This window comes from Ambystoma mexicanum, chromosome 13 (genome assembly GCF_040938575.1).
Source record: "Ambystoma mexicanum isolate Mex_15411 chromosome 13, UKY_AmexF1_1, whole genome shotgun sequence".
Lineage (NCBI taxonomy): Eukaryota > Metazoa > Chordata > Amphibia > Caudata > Ambystomatidae > Ambystoma > Ambystoma mexicanum.
Window position 1 is genome coordinate 706,730,256 of NC_090938.1, and position 15,371 is coordinate 706,745,626.

At 46.2% G+C, this 15,371-nt stretch overlaps 1 protein-coding gene across 2 annotated transcripts in view; it reads right to left on the reverse strand.

Moving 5' to 3' along the window:
- LOC138521761 (E3 ubiquitin-protein ligase TRIM17-like) overlaps window positions 1-15,371 on the reverse strand; it is an 870,777-nt gene that overhangs the window by 165,078 nt on the left and 690,328 nt on the right. For both annotated transcript variants that reach the window (XM_069634825.1, XM_069634826.1), the window contains one exon: window positions 12,089-12,178. In XM_069634825.1, coding sequence (XP_069490926.1) covers window positions 12,089-12,178 — 90 coding nt within the window. The remainder of the gene's footprint in view (window positions 1-12,088; window positions 12,179-15,371) is intronic.

The window sequence follows — 15,371 nt, forward strand, 5'->3', positions numbered from 1 at the left end:
ACCAGAAGGTCCCGGTTCAGGATCCCCCAACGGGAGAGGTTCCTCCGTCGGCAACGGTAGTCTCGTCCTTATCTCTGAACATAAGGGCTGTATAGCCAACAAAATGGCCGCCGAGTTGTCTTGCGGCACTGGCAGAGGGGAATCCGACGGGCGATCAGGGGCCCCGTCGGCACCCTCGACGATGTCGTCGTCACCTGCGTCGGGATCCATCCCGACGGGCCGGTCTTCTTCCACGCCAAGGCCGTGGCTTAAGACCTCAATCAGCTCTTCCTCTGAGGTTGAGGCCGAATCTACGACGACGCCCTGCCCCCCTTTTTTCTTCCCCGCCGGGGGTTTCACGGGGGTCCTATCGATGGGCACAAAAGAGGACTCCCTCCGAGGTGGCAGGGAGACTCTGAGCCCCGAGGTCGCCACCACTGGTGTAGCCTCCACAGGCTGAGCCAGGGCCGCCGCGACAGTATCGATAGAGGGCTTGGCCGGATGGATTAAGGCCTTCACCACCTTAGGTGCGCTCACCGCCTTATCCTTGAGGGGGGGGACACTGCCTCGCTCCCCCTCCGATGGGGCCTTCGAGCTCGACCGGGGCCCCTCCAGGAGCTTCGCCGGGTGCTCGCCCTTCCTCTTACCCGACCCAGAGCGTTGGCTCGTGGCTGAAGGTGCCGGGGAGGGTGCGCCCTGCCTGGCGCCCGTAGAGCCCGACCGTTCGGCGCTCCCGGTGCCAGCGGACTCGCGGTGCTTGGCCTTGTGTTGGACCCCCGTCGCCGGGGCGTCCTCAAAGGTCTTAGAAGACCGCTCGGATTTCTTCCTCTTCTTCTCGCCTGACGGGCTCTTCCCTTCCAGCCAGTTGGCGAGACGTTGATGGCGGTCCTTCATGGTCCGCTCCGACATGTTGCCGCAAAACGCACAGTCCTTCTCCACGTGCGTCTTGTCCTCATGTAAGCAGTAGAGACAAAAGGAGTGTTCGTCCTCCTTAAAGACGTTCTGCAGCTGGCATCCAGGGCAGATCCTGAACAGCTTTCCGGGCGTCGAGCTTCCCTTCTCCTGGGCCATGTCCGGGCCTGAGAAACTTCTGGAGTCCTCCAAAAGCGTAGCTCGACGAAATCTTCACCCTTGAGGGGCGCAGACGAATCCGACACGGGTCCCCGTTGATCGGATGGAGAGTCGGTGGAGCTTGAGGCTCTTTTGACCGAAAAAAACGAAGTTTTTGAGAAAAAACGTGAAAAAATAGCACTAACGCTCAAGAGCAATAGCACGAGGATCCCAACACATGAACGTGAGGTAAAAATCTGAAGATGGCTGCCAGAGGCGGTGCTTAGGTAGAGGGCAGTCATTGGCTGTGGTCAGTATGACGCAGAGACCAGTGATTGGTTATTACTACGAAAGACAGATCAGAAACGAAACTGATACTGTTTTTTTTTTCTTTACCGAGGATTCCCAGCCTGACGACGGGGAATATTCATGAGCATGTGAATCCATGCCAGACCCCATGCTGGAGAACTGCTCTGCACATCTCTTCCCCCATAGGCCGTTTTGGGACTTGAGCCCACCCAGAAAGCCTCTCAATTTAGTGTTGGAGAGCCCCCCCTGCCCCCTGGGTGTAGCACACTCCAGTGACTTGCTGAAGCCTTTTCCCGTATTCTGGGTCCAGAGGAGAGCCAAGATATGGCCCGAGAAGGCACGCCGCGGCAGAGCTCTGCTCAGGGGCCGACCCAGCGCACCACGCAGTAGAGACCAGTGAGCCGGGTGAGGGGGAGGAGCAGCGACGAACACCTGGTGCCCCCACAAGGGGGAGAGGTGACCCTGGTGCGCAGGCCCCGCATGTGAGAAGTGAGGGACGGACGCTGGGGGCCCTGGTCACCCCCTCTCTCCCCGGGCCGGAACACTCTGTATTGGCGGCGAGACGGAGGAGGGAGGAGGAGAGAGCCCTCGCAGCAGCACAGTGTCCTGGGCCTCTGTGAGGCCCAAGCTTGTGCGGCCCCCGGGCATCCCGCGCCTGGGTGAAAGAAACTTTAACCATCATCGGCCCGGGTGGCCCAATTAACTAGGCTGTCGCATGGTATGATTGCATCCTCCTGAGATCCCCTTGTCTGCGCAGCCCTATATATTCTAAGCCTGGTGACATGATGGCAGGCTAAAGAGAACAGAGGAGCACTGCACACCACGTCCAAGCCAAGGGTGGCACAGACCAGTTGAAAGCTTGCAAGTTCCTCCAGCCTTCCATCAAAGTCTTGTAGTCTTCTCCTGGGGAAGGCCCAACACAAGGACTTAAGGTGTAAAACACAATGGCCCTCATTACGACCCTGGCGGAGATCGTGGTGCAAAATGCACCATGGAGCACGGCGGAAAGCTGCCGATACCGCCATGGGGGTTGGCGGATTTACCGCCCCATTCCGACCTTGGCGGGGCGGTAAATCCCCAATCCCCATTTTACCCTTCCCCATTCCCATTTTTGCCCCATAGGGTATAATGGGAGTGGGGAAGGAGTTAATTACGCCACCGTAAATTACGGTGGCGTAATTAACGACGAGGTCCCGTAGCGCCATGGATTTTTCCGCCCGGAAAAAACGGGCGGAAAACTCACCATGGCGCTACGGGATCTCGTAGTAGGGCGGACGGGTCCGCCGCGAATACCGCTGGCGTAGACCCACTCCGCCAGGGTCGTAATGAGGGCCAATATCTGGTTACCAAAGAACTGCTGTGGAAATATCCACTGTTTTTGGCCGGGAACTAAGAGCCCACAGCAGGAGGGCAGCATTGGAGTGCGAGATCCATTGTAGTGAAAGGCACTTAATAACAATGTAGCAATATAAATAGATGGAAGGTAAACAAATAAATATATCAAATAAATATTACAAGTCTCAATTTTAATAGGTTTGTATCTTTAAAATGTGCCTTGTGTTTCACCATAATTCAGTCATGTGGAAAATAAGAACATTATTTTTGTCATAGAATACCTCCCAAAGGAAGGAAATAGAGTCATCATGATCCAGAGCCATATCACAAGATAGCAAGGTCTTCCTTCTGATAATTATTAAACTGTCATATTCTACCATCAACTGTTTGGTAGTTTCAAGTACAAGGTTACAGCAAAGTCTATAAGATCTTGATTCTCTACTCAATCCCATACATCCACCCATTACTTCTAGAGTGTTAACCAAATTGAATTGGAATCTCATATATTGTTTGACGATCCAATTATAAGGATACTCTTGGAAGTAGAGTGGTAGTTTACTGCATGTTTGGGATCGAGTTAGATACTCATCGCACAGCGATTTAGAGGACATCAAGATTAATTCGGTGTCCAAATCAAGTACATGCTTTTTAATTATAGATTTGTACCAAACAAGAAGCATGTACTTGGATTAACAGAAAAGAACAAGCGCCATCTATGGGCTTCACTAATCAATGCACTCAAACCAGTGTTACTGAAACCATAAGGTCTATTCCTCGCCGCTGCGTAAATGAGATGCACTAGTGTTTCAGGAGAGGAATTTATGAGTTTCCAAAATAGATTTAATCTGCATAGCTTCAAAAAGATAGCAAAACTATTAAGTCCCAGCTCGCTTTAAGGCAATTTATATTAACAGCGAAGCAACAGCCCTAGGTTTTCGAACCATATAATAGTACAGGATGAATTTTTGCCTTAAACACTTTTATGGCGCAATTGAGAGAATATACCCCATTTCTCCTAAAGGAACTCATAACTGCGCCGAATTGTTGCTTGACATTTAACTCTATTTTGTTCTAATGCGGTTGCCAAGTTAACCTAGCATCAATGGTAACCCCAAATAATAGGTACCTATTTTCCAAAGGAACTTATTCTTGAGCCTGGCTTTATCTGATATAAAAGCCATAATTTTAGTTTTGTTCACATTGAGTGAGAGTCATTTTTTATTGGAATAATTGCTCTGTTTGTTTAGCAAAACGTGTAAGCCTATAAGGGTTTGCTGTTTCAAATCACAAGATTGTCCACGTACCCAAGCCATTCAACACATGAAGCACCTAATCTCGGGGGTATAGCATCGCATAAATGGAGGCCGTCCGATAAATCGGCATGCAAAAGGTTAAAAAGAATGGGGACGAGAATACAACCCTGTTGGAGCCCAACATAGGTGTTGATGGAATTTGTTTTTTTTCCTGTGAGAGTCAACCTAACTGTGACACTGGTGTTGGAAAAATGTATTAATGTTTGCCACAGGAGCTCCCGACAAACAATACCAAAAGCAGCACTATGGTCAATTAATGCTGCATAAGCGGTCTGTCCTCTGAGACTCCAAGCAGATTCCACTATGGAGAGTATTGCAGAAATGTTGAACAGTGCATCTGAGCTCATGCAAGAGCCGGTCTAGTTGTATGGAATCATGTTAGATTCAGTAACCCAACTGTCTAGTTCCATCAAAAGGAACCGTGCAAAAATGTTGGTCAGGGGCATCTAACATGGGCCACATTCTATTCTTTTTTGGAAAATTTAGCTGCACCTTTTTGTGTATCAGAACAATGATGCTTTCGCACCAAGCAGGGGGAAGTAATCCAATGTGACTAATTGCATTAAACAAAAAAAAAATGTTTTTGTACCCACAATGTCGAATTGATCTTAATGAGTGCATTACAAATCCCATCAGGATCAGGTGCGTGAGAACTTTTTAGAGTCCTTATAACAGTTATCAAATCGACAGCCCGCAATGTAAACTCCAGCTTCACATTAATAACATCAGTGTTACTTATGGTGATATATGTCGGAGGATAGTATCAATTATGTATTTTTCCCATTTATCCTTGGAAGCACCCCCAATCATCGGTCTAAAAGCCTGTGAGGGGCTGACTAATTTCCTGAACGACTGGGAAACATTATTTCTTGCAGCTATAATAAGAGCTTGCCATTGTTCATATTTTTTTGATTTAAAATAGTTCCTTAAACATCTGGTGTAAATGTTCTTCATATGTTTGACCGCTGTAATTAGTTAAGATCGAGCATTAATACTATTTGTAAGCAAGTGTAGGTCACGTCTCAAACTGCTTTTGGCTTCCCTTATCTTATCATACTGGTGGGTATGAGATAAACGTATTGTGCCATTGGCCATAGTTCATTTAGACAACCTATTCAGGATACTTAGGACTGTGGTACTTTTAATGGATTCTCCATAGTGTCACATGTTTCCCCCCTTCTCACCTGTCTGTGTTGTTTGTTCGAGTTCTTCGATGAAGTCTTCTTTCGCACCGTTCGGGTCTTGTATAACCCTGTGCGTGGGTCCTCGGTTTCCAGCGTGCGCTTCGTGTCCCGTCTCCAGGGAGCGTTCAGATGTCTGGGAAAAAAGTCCCGGAAATGGCGAGGAGCCCACTCGGAAGGCGAGTGCGAAGGAAATCCAGGAATGCAAGGTGATGACAAAAAAGGGGAGGATGAAGGAGGAGGAAAATTAGGGGACCGGGAACCAGGAATCAGTGGAAATCGCTGTACAAACTACGGCAGCACACGTCTGACTACTGCAAGCGGTAGCGTTGAGACGCGCAGGGCCGCATGGGTGTGTATGCTTTGTAGAACACAGAGCATACAACGCGGAGACTGGCAAACAGCGTTTCACGTTCAGCTGCCATGTTGAAAGTACTGCTGAGTTCAGTCCCCTATGGGTCAGGGACCACGAAGTCCAGAAGGGACGTGTCCGGTGGTTCATGACACATAGAGCTTAATGACATGGGTAGAGATAGTGTCGAGATACAGAATGAAATGTCAGTCAATTTGCTTGGTCTGTCTTCCAGTCAGAGCTGTTATCTTCACCATGAGTGTAATAAATCAGCCTACAACTAAAATCATTCAAATACTTTATATTAATATGGAATAAGTTATAATTGGCATTCTTCAGATGAACAGGGCTCCAGCTGATTCTATTGTCACCCAAGTTGATTTCCACATATCCAGTATTATCTACCTGAATTTCAGTAATTTCGATAGTGGCGAAGAGGGACAAATGATCCTGTGGGATAATAGTCAAATCCTTACTCATGCTGCGCAATTCTCCAATAAGGCCTATGCATGGAACACGTCCTTTCTAGAAGGGAGAGCCATGAAAATGTTCTCAAACCAGGCCAGTGCAGCTCCAACTACCATCCATTGCGGAGTCCCTCAGGGATCCTGCACAGCTCCTACGTTCTACAACCTGTTCACAAAGCCGCTCTTTGATAAACTAGACATGCTTGGCATAGCATACACCAACTATGCCGACGATACACAGGTACTCCTGCCTCTCTCTGGCGTGTATGACCAAGACACTGCTGCTCTCCATTTGATTATTGTAATAGTGCCTTGAGGCCTCAGGGCTGTTGCATGCTATTCTTTGTCTGTAACTAAGTATGCTGTCTTGTAACAGCGCCTTAATGTCTTAGGGCTGTTGTACGCTTTATAACTGTTAGCAATAAATAAATAAAATCCATTTCGACTTCAAACAGGGATTTATAAGTAAAAATATAATCAATAGTTGCAGCACTAGTTGGTGATATTCTGATGTACTTTCCAGGTGAGTCACCAGGACAACGTCCATTCAACATGCAACATGCAAAGATCAAAAGCACCAAATGAATTGGCCCATACTGTTCCATGTGCATCATGAGTACATTGAATGACAGTGGATTCAGCTATCTCTTCATGAGTGGAGAGAAGAGTAGATTAACTATTGAGAGTGGGCTTCGAAGCCAAATAGAGGATTCAAAGATACAATGCTAGCCAAGATAAGGTCAGAAGGAGCATGCAGAATATTCAAAGAAAATACATTTTTGGTACTAATTAAGAGTCCACATCCCAAACAGCCTTTAACAGCAGTTTTATCGATGATGCATCTGCTATTGAGCGCAATCTCTTCAGTAAGCCAAGTTTCTTATAGTGAAATCATACTGAGCTGGTTAATGGTGGAAAAGAATCTGTCTGCCTCAAACAAACGTGAAAAGCTGCAAGTGTTCCAAGAGACCAAATTTAGGCAATGGTTAGGGTTGTTTTAAGTGGTTATTAGGGAGAAAAACAGAAAGCCATTGCCAGCTTCCCTCGGCTTGGTCGCGGGGAACATCGATCTCTTTAGAGAAGTATACTAATCTATTGCCAACTCCTTTTCAACACCTAGGCCATCAGGTTGCCCTTGCACCACCTCACTCGCTAGACACCAAGCGCCGCTCTCCTCCCTGCCACCTGGTACAGCTGTACCCCTCCTCTGTGCCCCTCTGCATCCTACCCCTGCTGTATATCTGTTCTGTTGTTACTTCTGAAAAGCGCTCTGTTATGCATCTGTGCTGTTGTATACCTCTGTAATGCGCTCTGTTATGTATCTGTATTGTTGTATGCACTCTGTTGCTTCTGTTGCTTCTCGAAGCTAGGTCTGTGCTCAATAAATACCATAATAATAATAATAATAATAATAATGCTACTCCACCATGATTTTGTCTAAGTTTTGTGTGGAGACTTGCCTTCCGTGGCTCTCCCTTCCAAAAATTAAATCATGGCGGGGGATGTTGTAGATCCCCCATTATCAGTTATATGTGAGACATGGCTATTCAATTAAAGAGAGCAATGATAGCCTAACCTAGATAACTCTGTGCCAATGTGATGATGAAATCCATAACTGCCTCAGAGTAACAATGAACAATTGCAGTAGCATAAAATGTGTTTTTAAGAACTCCAGCAAAATCAATGCCCGACGTGGACATGAGCTGTAATAGCAAGATTTGATGACATAATTGCAGAATATCCTAGTGAGTTAATTTACATTGAGAACTGGTGCAAAAAGTCCCTTAAATTGCGTTTAAGTTGAGGGTGAATACAACCAAGGTCTTTATCCATTTGTTTTCCATCATTGAGCGTCCAAATGTTTGTGATCTTGAAATATTCCCATGGGTGATTAGTATTCAAACTCTTACCCAATGGGAAAGTCATAACGTCTGCATTAGGTAGAATATCCACACCTTCAAGATTAATAGAAGCATTGCCAGAGCTCACATCTACAATAGTGTATATGCCATCATTGCTCTAAGTTATTGTCTTATTAGCTTCAGCCTCACCGATGACAGGTAAGAATGAACAAATGCCCTTAGTTCCTGGAATATGATCTTTAACTTTTGCACTCGTATGAGTAGTTTTCATTTTTATGTTCATGTTATTGGTGTTATTGATACTCTTTATGTTTTTATTTGTATGCCCAACATCTAGAATATCATAATTACCATCGTCAGTAGAGATAAAAATCACTGCAAATGGTTCAAATACTTTGTATGTGATTTTCACCGTGACAAATCAGTTTTAGAGTTCTTACATTTTTTTTGTGCCTATTTTTCTTCCATTTATTAGCTGCTGTGTTAGGTTCGGTATAGTCTTTAAGGCATCTGTTAGACTTAATGGTGGCCTCATTCCTAGTATCTTTGATGTTTTACTCATCATGTAAAGATATGGATGTACCACATGTTATGGTTACCTATTGGCTGCCATCCTGGGCAGTTTTAAAAGCACATTGGTATTTTCTTTAATGCAATAATATTGAACTCTACTTTGGCACCAGCAGTTGGAAGGCCCACCGTGGAAAAAGTGTTAATAGTGTTGCCTATATCTGTAGGTCCATTATCAGATGTGATGTTAATGAAATCAGATATCACACAGGCAACATTTGTAATGGGCCTTCTGGGTGTGGCATGCTCAATTATGTTATTTAGTACAAAAGTGCGTTCTGTTGTAGTCTTGTGGAGCTCCTTACACAGAGTTCGACTAATGACTTTAATAAGTAGTCTAATACCTGAAATTGTGAGTGAGATATAGTGACATTGGCCTGAGATAAGTTTAATGAGTTATTAATCTGGCCAGAGGCTCCTAAAATGTTATCTTCTGATAGCGTGAGCTTTTGTTTGAAAATTAATTGTCATAATGATTTACTACAAGATCATTGGATAACAAAGTTTCCGTTTTGAATGGAGAAAGGTTTTTCTGTACAGCATGAGGAATTAGGCTTCTTAGAGGTTACACAAATGTCACAAGACGGACGTTCTGTGGTAGGCATGTTTTGCTATGATGGAGATGTTGTGGAGATGATAGTGTCCATTACCATAGTAGGGTGAAAGTCAACAGATTTTGGAATAAGGAGGTGCTTGACCACAAACGTTTGATTCAATTCAATGGTATTAATCTCACTCTTAGGCAATATGGTTGCCAATATCCGTGGACTTGGTAGTGTCCTGAGAATCAATCACAATGTCACAATCTTATGTGTTAATTTGCTTGCCAGACAGGTGTAAGGGTGCAGAGGTAAGACTCTGACACAGAGAGGTCATTGTGGTTGTTAAAGATTTTTATTAATGGGAGAAAATGAAAAGAACACCCTATCTTGCCCTAACTCTAAGAGGGGTTTCCCTGCCTCAACAAAAATACTAATGTCTCTGTCAGGATGTCAAAAGCAAAGGTACATAGTCCTATGTCAGAATCTTAGCTCTGTCCCTCACACTCTGCTAAGCTATATCAAAGGGGTATCTTCCTGATCCAGAGGCATGATTCCCTTCCCCTGGACAAAAGGTAGTTCTATGTTTGAAAGTTCTCAAAGTTCTGTTTCAACTTGTGGGGGAAATATCTCTCTTCCCTGGTCCATATGTGTGGGTCCCAGATCCCGGTTGCAGACATCGTTCACCTCTGTACCAGGTACTACGAAGAGGAAGAGTGGCTTGGTTACTCCTCCAATCTACTGTGGGTCCCATACCCTGGTTTGCAGATCTGGTCCCCTTCTCTTCCAGGTACAGCGACGAGGAGGAGTAGTTTGGATACTCCTCCTATTTGTTGGGGGGTCCCTGACACCTGTGGGTAGACCCAGTTCACTCTCCTGCCAGGTATTGCGGTCCCAAAAAAGGAATGACCTTCTGGTTCCTTCTCCAGCAGCTCTGCTTGGGTCTCGGGTCCCGAGTGTGTGTCTCTCTCTCTCTCTCTCTCTCTCTCTCTCTCTCTCTTTCTCTCTCTCTCTCTCTCTCCCCCCCCCCCCCCTTCCGGTGGCTCTGCAGTTAGGAAGTGGTGCAGGGCTTGCCTTCGCCTGGCCGCAGGTTCTCAACCCTTCTCTCCTGCCTGCAGGTTGCAGATGGTTTTGGGTCCTCAAGGGAGCTGCCACTGCGTTCCGGTCAGCAGTCTTCTCCCCAAACCAAGCCAGATGGCTTCATGGCCCTTGGCTCCTCCTGGGAAGATCTGTCTCTCTCTTCCTTCCTTTTTATTAGTATGATGTGCCTATTGGGTCCTTTTTGTTTAAAGCGCTCATATTGGTTCCGCAGAGTAGTTGTCATTACTCCAAATCTCTTCCTCGTCTCAGTGGTTGTTATCAGTGTGTCTTTCAACTCCTCCCTATTCTTCCTCCTCTCAGTTCTTTCTACTTCATGAATCTTATAGAAGTACATGGGATAGGAGGGTAGGGATGGAGAGAGTGAGGATGAAGTAGAGTTATAGGTGTTAGGCGGATACCGTGTTCTCCCACAATAGATGTCACTGGTCCAATATGGGGTTTCCCTCCTCATCAGATCCAGCCGCTGATTACCATCCCCAGGGGGTCTGCTGGGTAGCAGCCTCACCTCCCCAAGCCAAGTCGAATGGCTTCCTGGACCTTTGCACCTCCTGGGAGGATCTCTCTCTCTTAGCAGTCTTTCCTTCCTTTTATTTTAGTATGGTGTGCCTTTTGGTCCTTTTTGTCTAGACCACTCATATTGGTTCTGAAAAGTAGTGGTCATTACTCCGTACCAATTCCTCATCTCAGTGGTTATCAGTGTGTCTTTCAACTCCTCCCTATTCTTCTTCGTCGCAGTTCTTTCTACTTCATGAGTCTTATAGAAGTATATGGGATAGGAGGGTAGGGATGGAGAGAGTGAGGGTGAAGGAGAGGTGTAGGTGTTAGGCTGATACTGTGTTCTCCCACAATAGACATTACTGGTCCCCTAGGGGGTTTCCCTCCCCATGACATCTACCCGTTGAGTATCGCCCCAGGGGGACTGCTGGGCAGCAGCCTCACCTCCCTGGCCTCATGCAGAGTGGCAACATCCGGAGATTGGTCACACAGGCCAAAGAAGTAGTTGAACTGTCTTCCAATCTGGGACTTGTGATAGGGAGAATATCAATGAGAAATAAAGAAATTAGCAAATTTCGATTTGTTGTTCACGATATCACAGTATTGCTTTCTTTAGATGATCTAGGTTGTCGTGATACTAGGGCAGGGCATGGCCATTGGCCTCCGTTGTGTCAGTGGGGGCAGTAAAAGCACCTACCACAGTCTTTGGACGCGGATCGTTTCCCACACTCCCAATGGTCCCTGTGTGCATCTCCATCATGGACTCAAGAAACAGCCACAGCTCTCTCGTCCTCCGTCTTTCCGTATGAAGGTGACAGACTTCGCAGGGACAGTGCATGCGACTGTCGTGCCGCTTGCGCACTGCTTAAGCTCTGCAGCAATGTTTTTATAGTTGTGGAATAGGGCGGTTCAAGGGCCTCGTTAAGCCATGCAGTCACCACAACTCCAGCACAAAGGGAAACTCCAACAAAAGTCACCCGGTGAGAAATAAATGCTGCTTCAGCTCTGCAACAAGGTTTTTATAGTTTTAGAAGAGGTTGGTTGAAAGGGCCCTGTTAAACCCTGCAGTCACAATACCTCCAGCACAACAGGGAAAGGCCAATGAAAGTCACCATGTGAGAAATAAATGCTGCTTCAGCTCTGCAGTAAGGTTTTCATAGTTGTAGAAGAGGCCGGCTGAAAGGGCCTCATTAAGCCCTGCAGTCACCACAGCTATAGCACAAAGGAAAACTCAAAGAAAAGTCAACCAGGTGAGAAATAAACGCTGATTCAGCTCTGCAGAAAGTTTTCTATAGTTGTAGAAGAGGGCCGTTCAAAGGGCATCGTTAAGCCCTGCAGTCACCATACCTCCAGCACACAGGGAAACTCCAACAAAAGTCAACAGTTGAGGGAAAAAAACATAGACAGAGGGGCTTCAGCAACTTAGTGGGTTTGCACTGGACCAGGTACTATTTCCCCCACTTGAACCACAAAAATAGGATCTGGGGAAAGATATCCCTTGCTGACAGTGGTCTTGATAACAAGAGTAAACTTACTTTCTCTGTCATTGTCTGCATTCAAGGAAAATCTGTGTTTCTCTTTATCCGGACAGGTCTCTCCACCAGCACAGGCAGCACAGAAGGCTCCTGCAGAAAAGAAGTGAAAAACATATCTTACAAAGATGGATAATTGCATGCTGCATGAAAAGTGAAATTAGTAACTATGCTTTTCAGAGGCATGTGAAGAAAACTTACTTACTTGTAATCTGTGGCTGATTTATGAGACATATAACTCCTGTAGGTTATCTACAGCTCATAGGGGGATGGGATAAACTCCCATGGGATCTAGGGGATTGCCTAAGACAAAACACAAATTGACTCTTTGGGATTGGTTTTGCTCCAAAGTGTTAGGATGAGTCAAATTATAAAATGTCCTATTTCTATGAGAGGGACACTAGTGTTCTTCCAGTTCTCTAAACACAGTCTAAGCGATAAAGAGCCCAGCAATTTCTTGGCTTAAGCTCACAGGGATATAGAGCCCTGCCACTTTATGTTTCAGATTACAGATGCAGAGCGCTGAGCTGCTTCTTGGGCACAGGTCATCTTCAAAGAGGTATAGCACCTTGCTTGCTATTTGTAAACAACACCAGGAGGATACTATCTTGCTCACTTCTTGCTGGTTTGGGGTTACAGTGTCCCAGATCACTCTCCTAGATATGATGCCCTTCTAACCCCATAGGGTTTCTCACATATCTCTCTCTCTCTCTCTCTCTCTCTCTCTCTCTCTCTCTCTCTCTCTCTCTCTCTCTCTCTCCCTCTCGCTTTCTCTTTCTTTCTAACGTTAGGGATAGGGTGTCTAACCTACCAAAGGATGTTGTGCTCTGTCCACTCTCTGCAAGAAGGTTAGAACTACTTTGCCATGGAAAGCCCTATAGCCTTTGTCAGGAACCTTAAGGGAGCCCTATTTCTGTAAACTTCCCTGATTTGACAGCACAATGTCTTGCCCGTTGAATCCAGCCCCCTTAAAACAATTATTAGGGCACTGTGCATTCTCTCAAGGGCACTGGTACACTCTGTAAATGAGGTCTTCTCTGCTGCTCCTGCTTGGCCTCCTCCAGCTTAGCGTTATTATTATTATTATTATTATTATTATTATTATTATTATTATTATTATTATATTTGTATAGCACAAACCTAACTTGGTGGCAAAGCAGCACTGTTTCAGAGGTTTTTAAGCGCAGATCCGGGGATTGAGCCTGTATTGCTCCACATTGTCTTGGTTTCAAGGCAAGCGCGTTGCCCCTGAGCTATCCTACCGAGCTGTTTGTTTAAATAAAAAGAAAATGCCTATCTATCCCTATCGCTATGAGGCAAGTACCCTGCTTAACAAACCAAAAGTTAAGGGTGACCATCAACGGCCAACAGAAATAGTGCTTACTCCAAATCCTTTTAGTTAACTAGTCCCACCACTTAGAAGAATATAGCAAAAAAAGGAGACCAGAGCAATGGCCTCTATCTTTGGGCTTCTACCTGCCCCAATCACTTGGATTCCTTTACCAAGGGTTTTAAAAGTTCACCAATGTCCCGCAACACAGTTCACAACCTCTCTGCATTTTCTGTATGCCAAATCTTAATTTCTTATGATTCTCTCTCTCCAGGGTCACAAGGCTTTCTTCATACCGCCATTTCCAACTTGCTGCTTCACAATGTTCTTGTTTTGTTCTTAAGTACGTATGGTACCCTCTTTCCAGGAAGAAAAGGTTTTACTACAATTTCACCATTTCCGACTTGGTACTTGACACTTTTCTTGTTTTGTACTTAAAGACTGAAACCCTCCAGGTTCTCTCTCTATCCAAATCTGTTAATTAAGTTTTGTGTTTCCTGCCCCCCTCTCCACCCACCAAAGTCCTCTGGCCCTCTGACAGTCTCACTTTATCTGGGCCTTGGTGGGGTGTCTGCCCGTTCAGGTTTTCTTGGTTTCCATAACCCCTGTGGCTTTCCCAGCCTCAACTATTAATGTCTCTCGGTTTCTCAGGGCTCTCCAAAGCCCTCTGGCCCTCTGATAGGCTTGCTTCAGCTTGATTTAGGTAGGGTGTCTGCCTGCTCCAGTCTAACAGGCTCCCGTAAGCTTAGTTGCTTTATCAGCCTCGAATACCACTGTTCGCCCCTCTCTACGGTGTTACGTCTTCAAGACTGTTCGCACCTTTCACTGCTCTGCTCGGCAGCTAATGCACATCTCGTGCGGGGCTCGGAGATCCAGTCTCTCCACTGCAGTCTGGCCTCAGCATCAGGTAACTGGCCCCAGACCCACCATGGCTGTGTGTGGTCACTCCACTAGGTGAGACCCTTACTTTACTGCCTCCGTGTGTTTTTAGATCTTGGCTTCTTCAGCGATCAGGATGCCATCCTTCCGGCATCTTGCAAGTGATTCTGTTGCTCTCCACGCTAACGCTGGCTCTGCGGTCTAGCGTGGCTCCACCCCTCCAGGACGTCTACCCGTCAGAGGCTTGCCTCTGTGCAGGATTCCCTCTCCTCCATTCAAGGTTCTTTACGGTTTTATGTACGTCATCACAAACAAAAAGAATGTGTCGTTCTTCTTTGATTGTGGCGTGCAAGTGAAATACAGCATTACCTTACACCAAAAAGATTTAAGAAATGTCTCTATTCAGTGAATCCAAAACAGGGTTAACACCAGTCTTTCCCATGTAGGTGGATAATTGGGCCTCATTACAAGCCTAGCGGAAATAAGGCTGCCAGTAGCAGAATACCGGCACCCTTTCCTGGACCGCCAGACTACAATTCTGTCTGCAGGGGTCGTTGCTCCCAGCAGGTCTGACCTGCACCAGCCCCTGAAGCATGGTTTTCATGGAAGCACTGGCACTGTTAGCAATGGTGTCGGTGCTTCCGTGTCCCCCTTCCTGTGGAGTCCAATGGGACTCCACAGGAATAGGGACTTACACTCTCCGCCGCCTGGCATTCTGGGCTTCAGGCGGCAGAACGGTATTACAACTTCGGGGCAACCCGCCGGTAGCACTGGCGGGTTACCCCCGAACTCGTAATGAGGCCCAATGTATTATGGACAGTGAGTCTCCAAGAGGGGAGGCACTCCCAGTGAAGTCCCCTACCCCAGACATCTAGGGAGGGTCTTGTTGAGTGTGCTCAACCTCCCTAGCCTCAAAGGGGGTGTCTCCCCTCTGGGGAGAACGGACAAATAGTCCATATTCATCACAATTGGTAGTGAGAATTTAACGATTCATCAATTTAACATTAGTAATCCTTTTCGCAGTACAATATATGAATAAGGGTGTGCACTAGACAGCTGGAATCTCGGGTACACCAA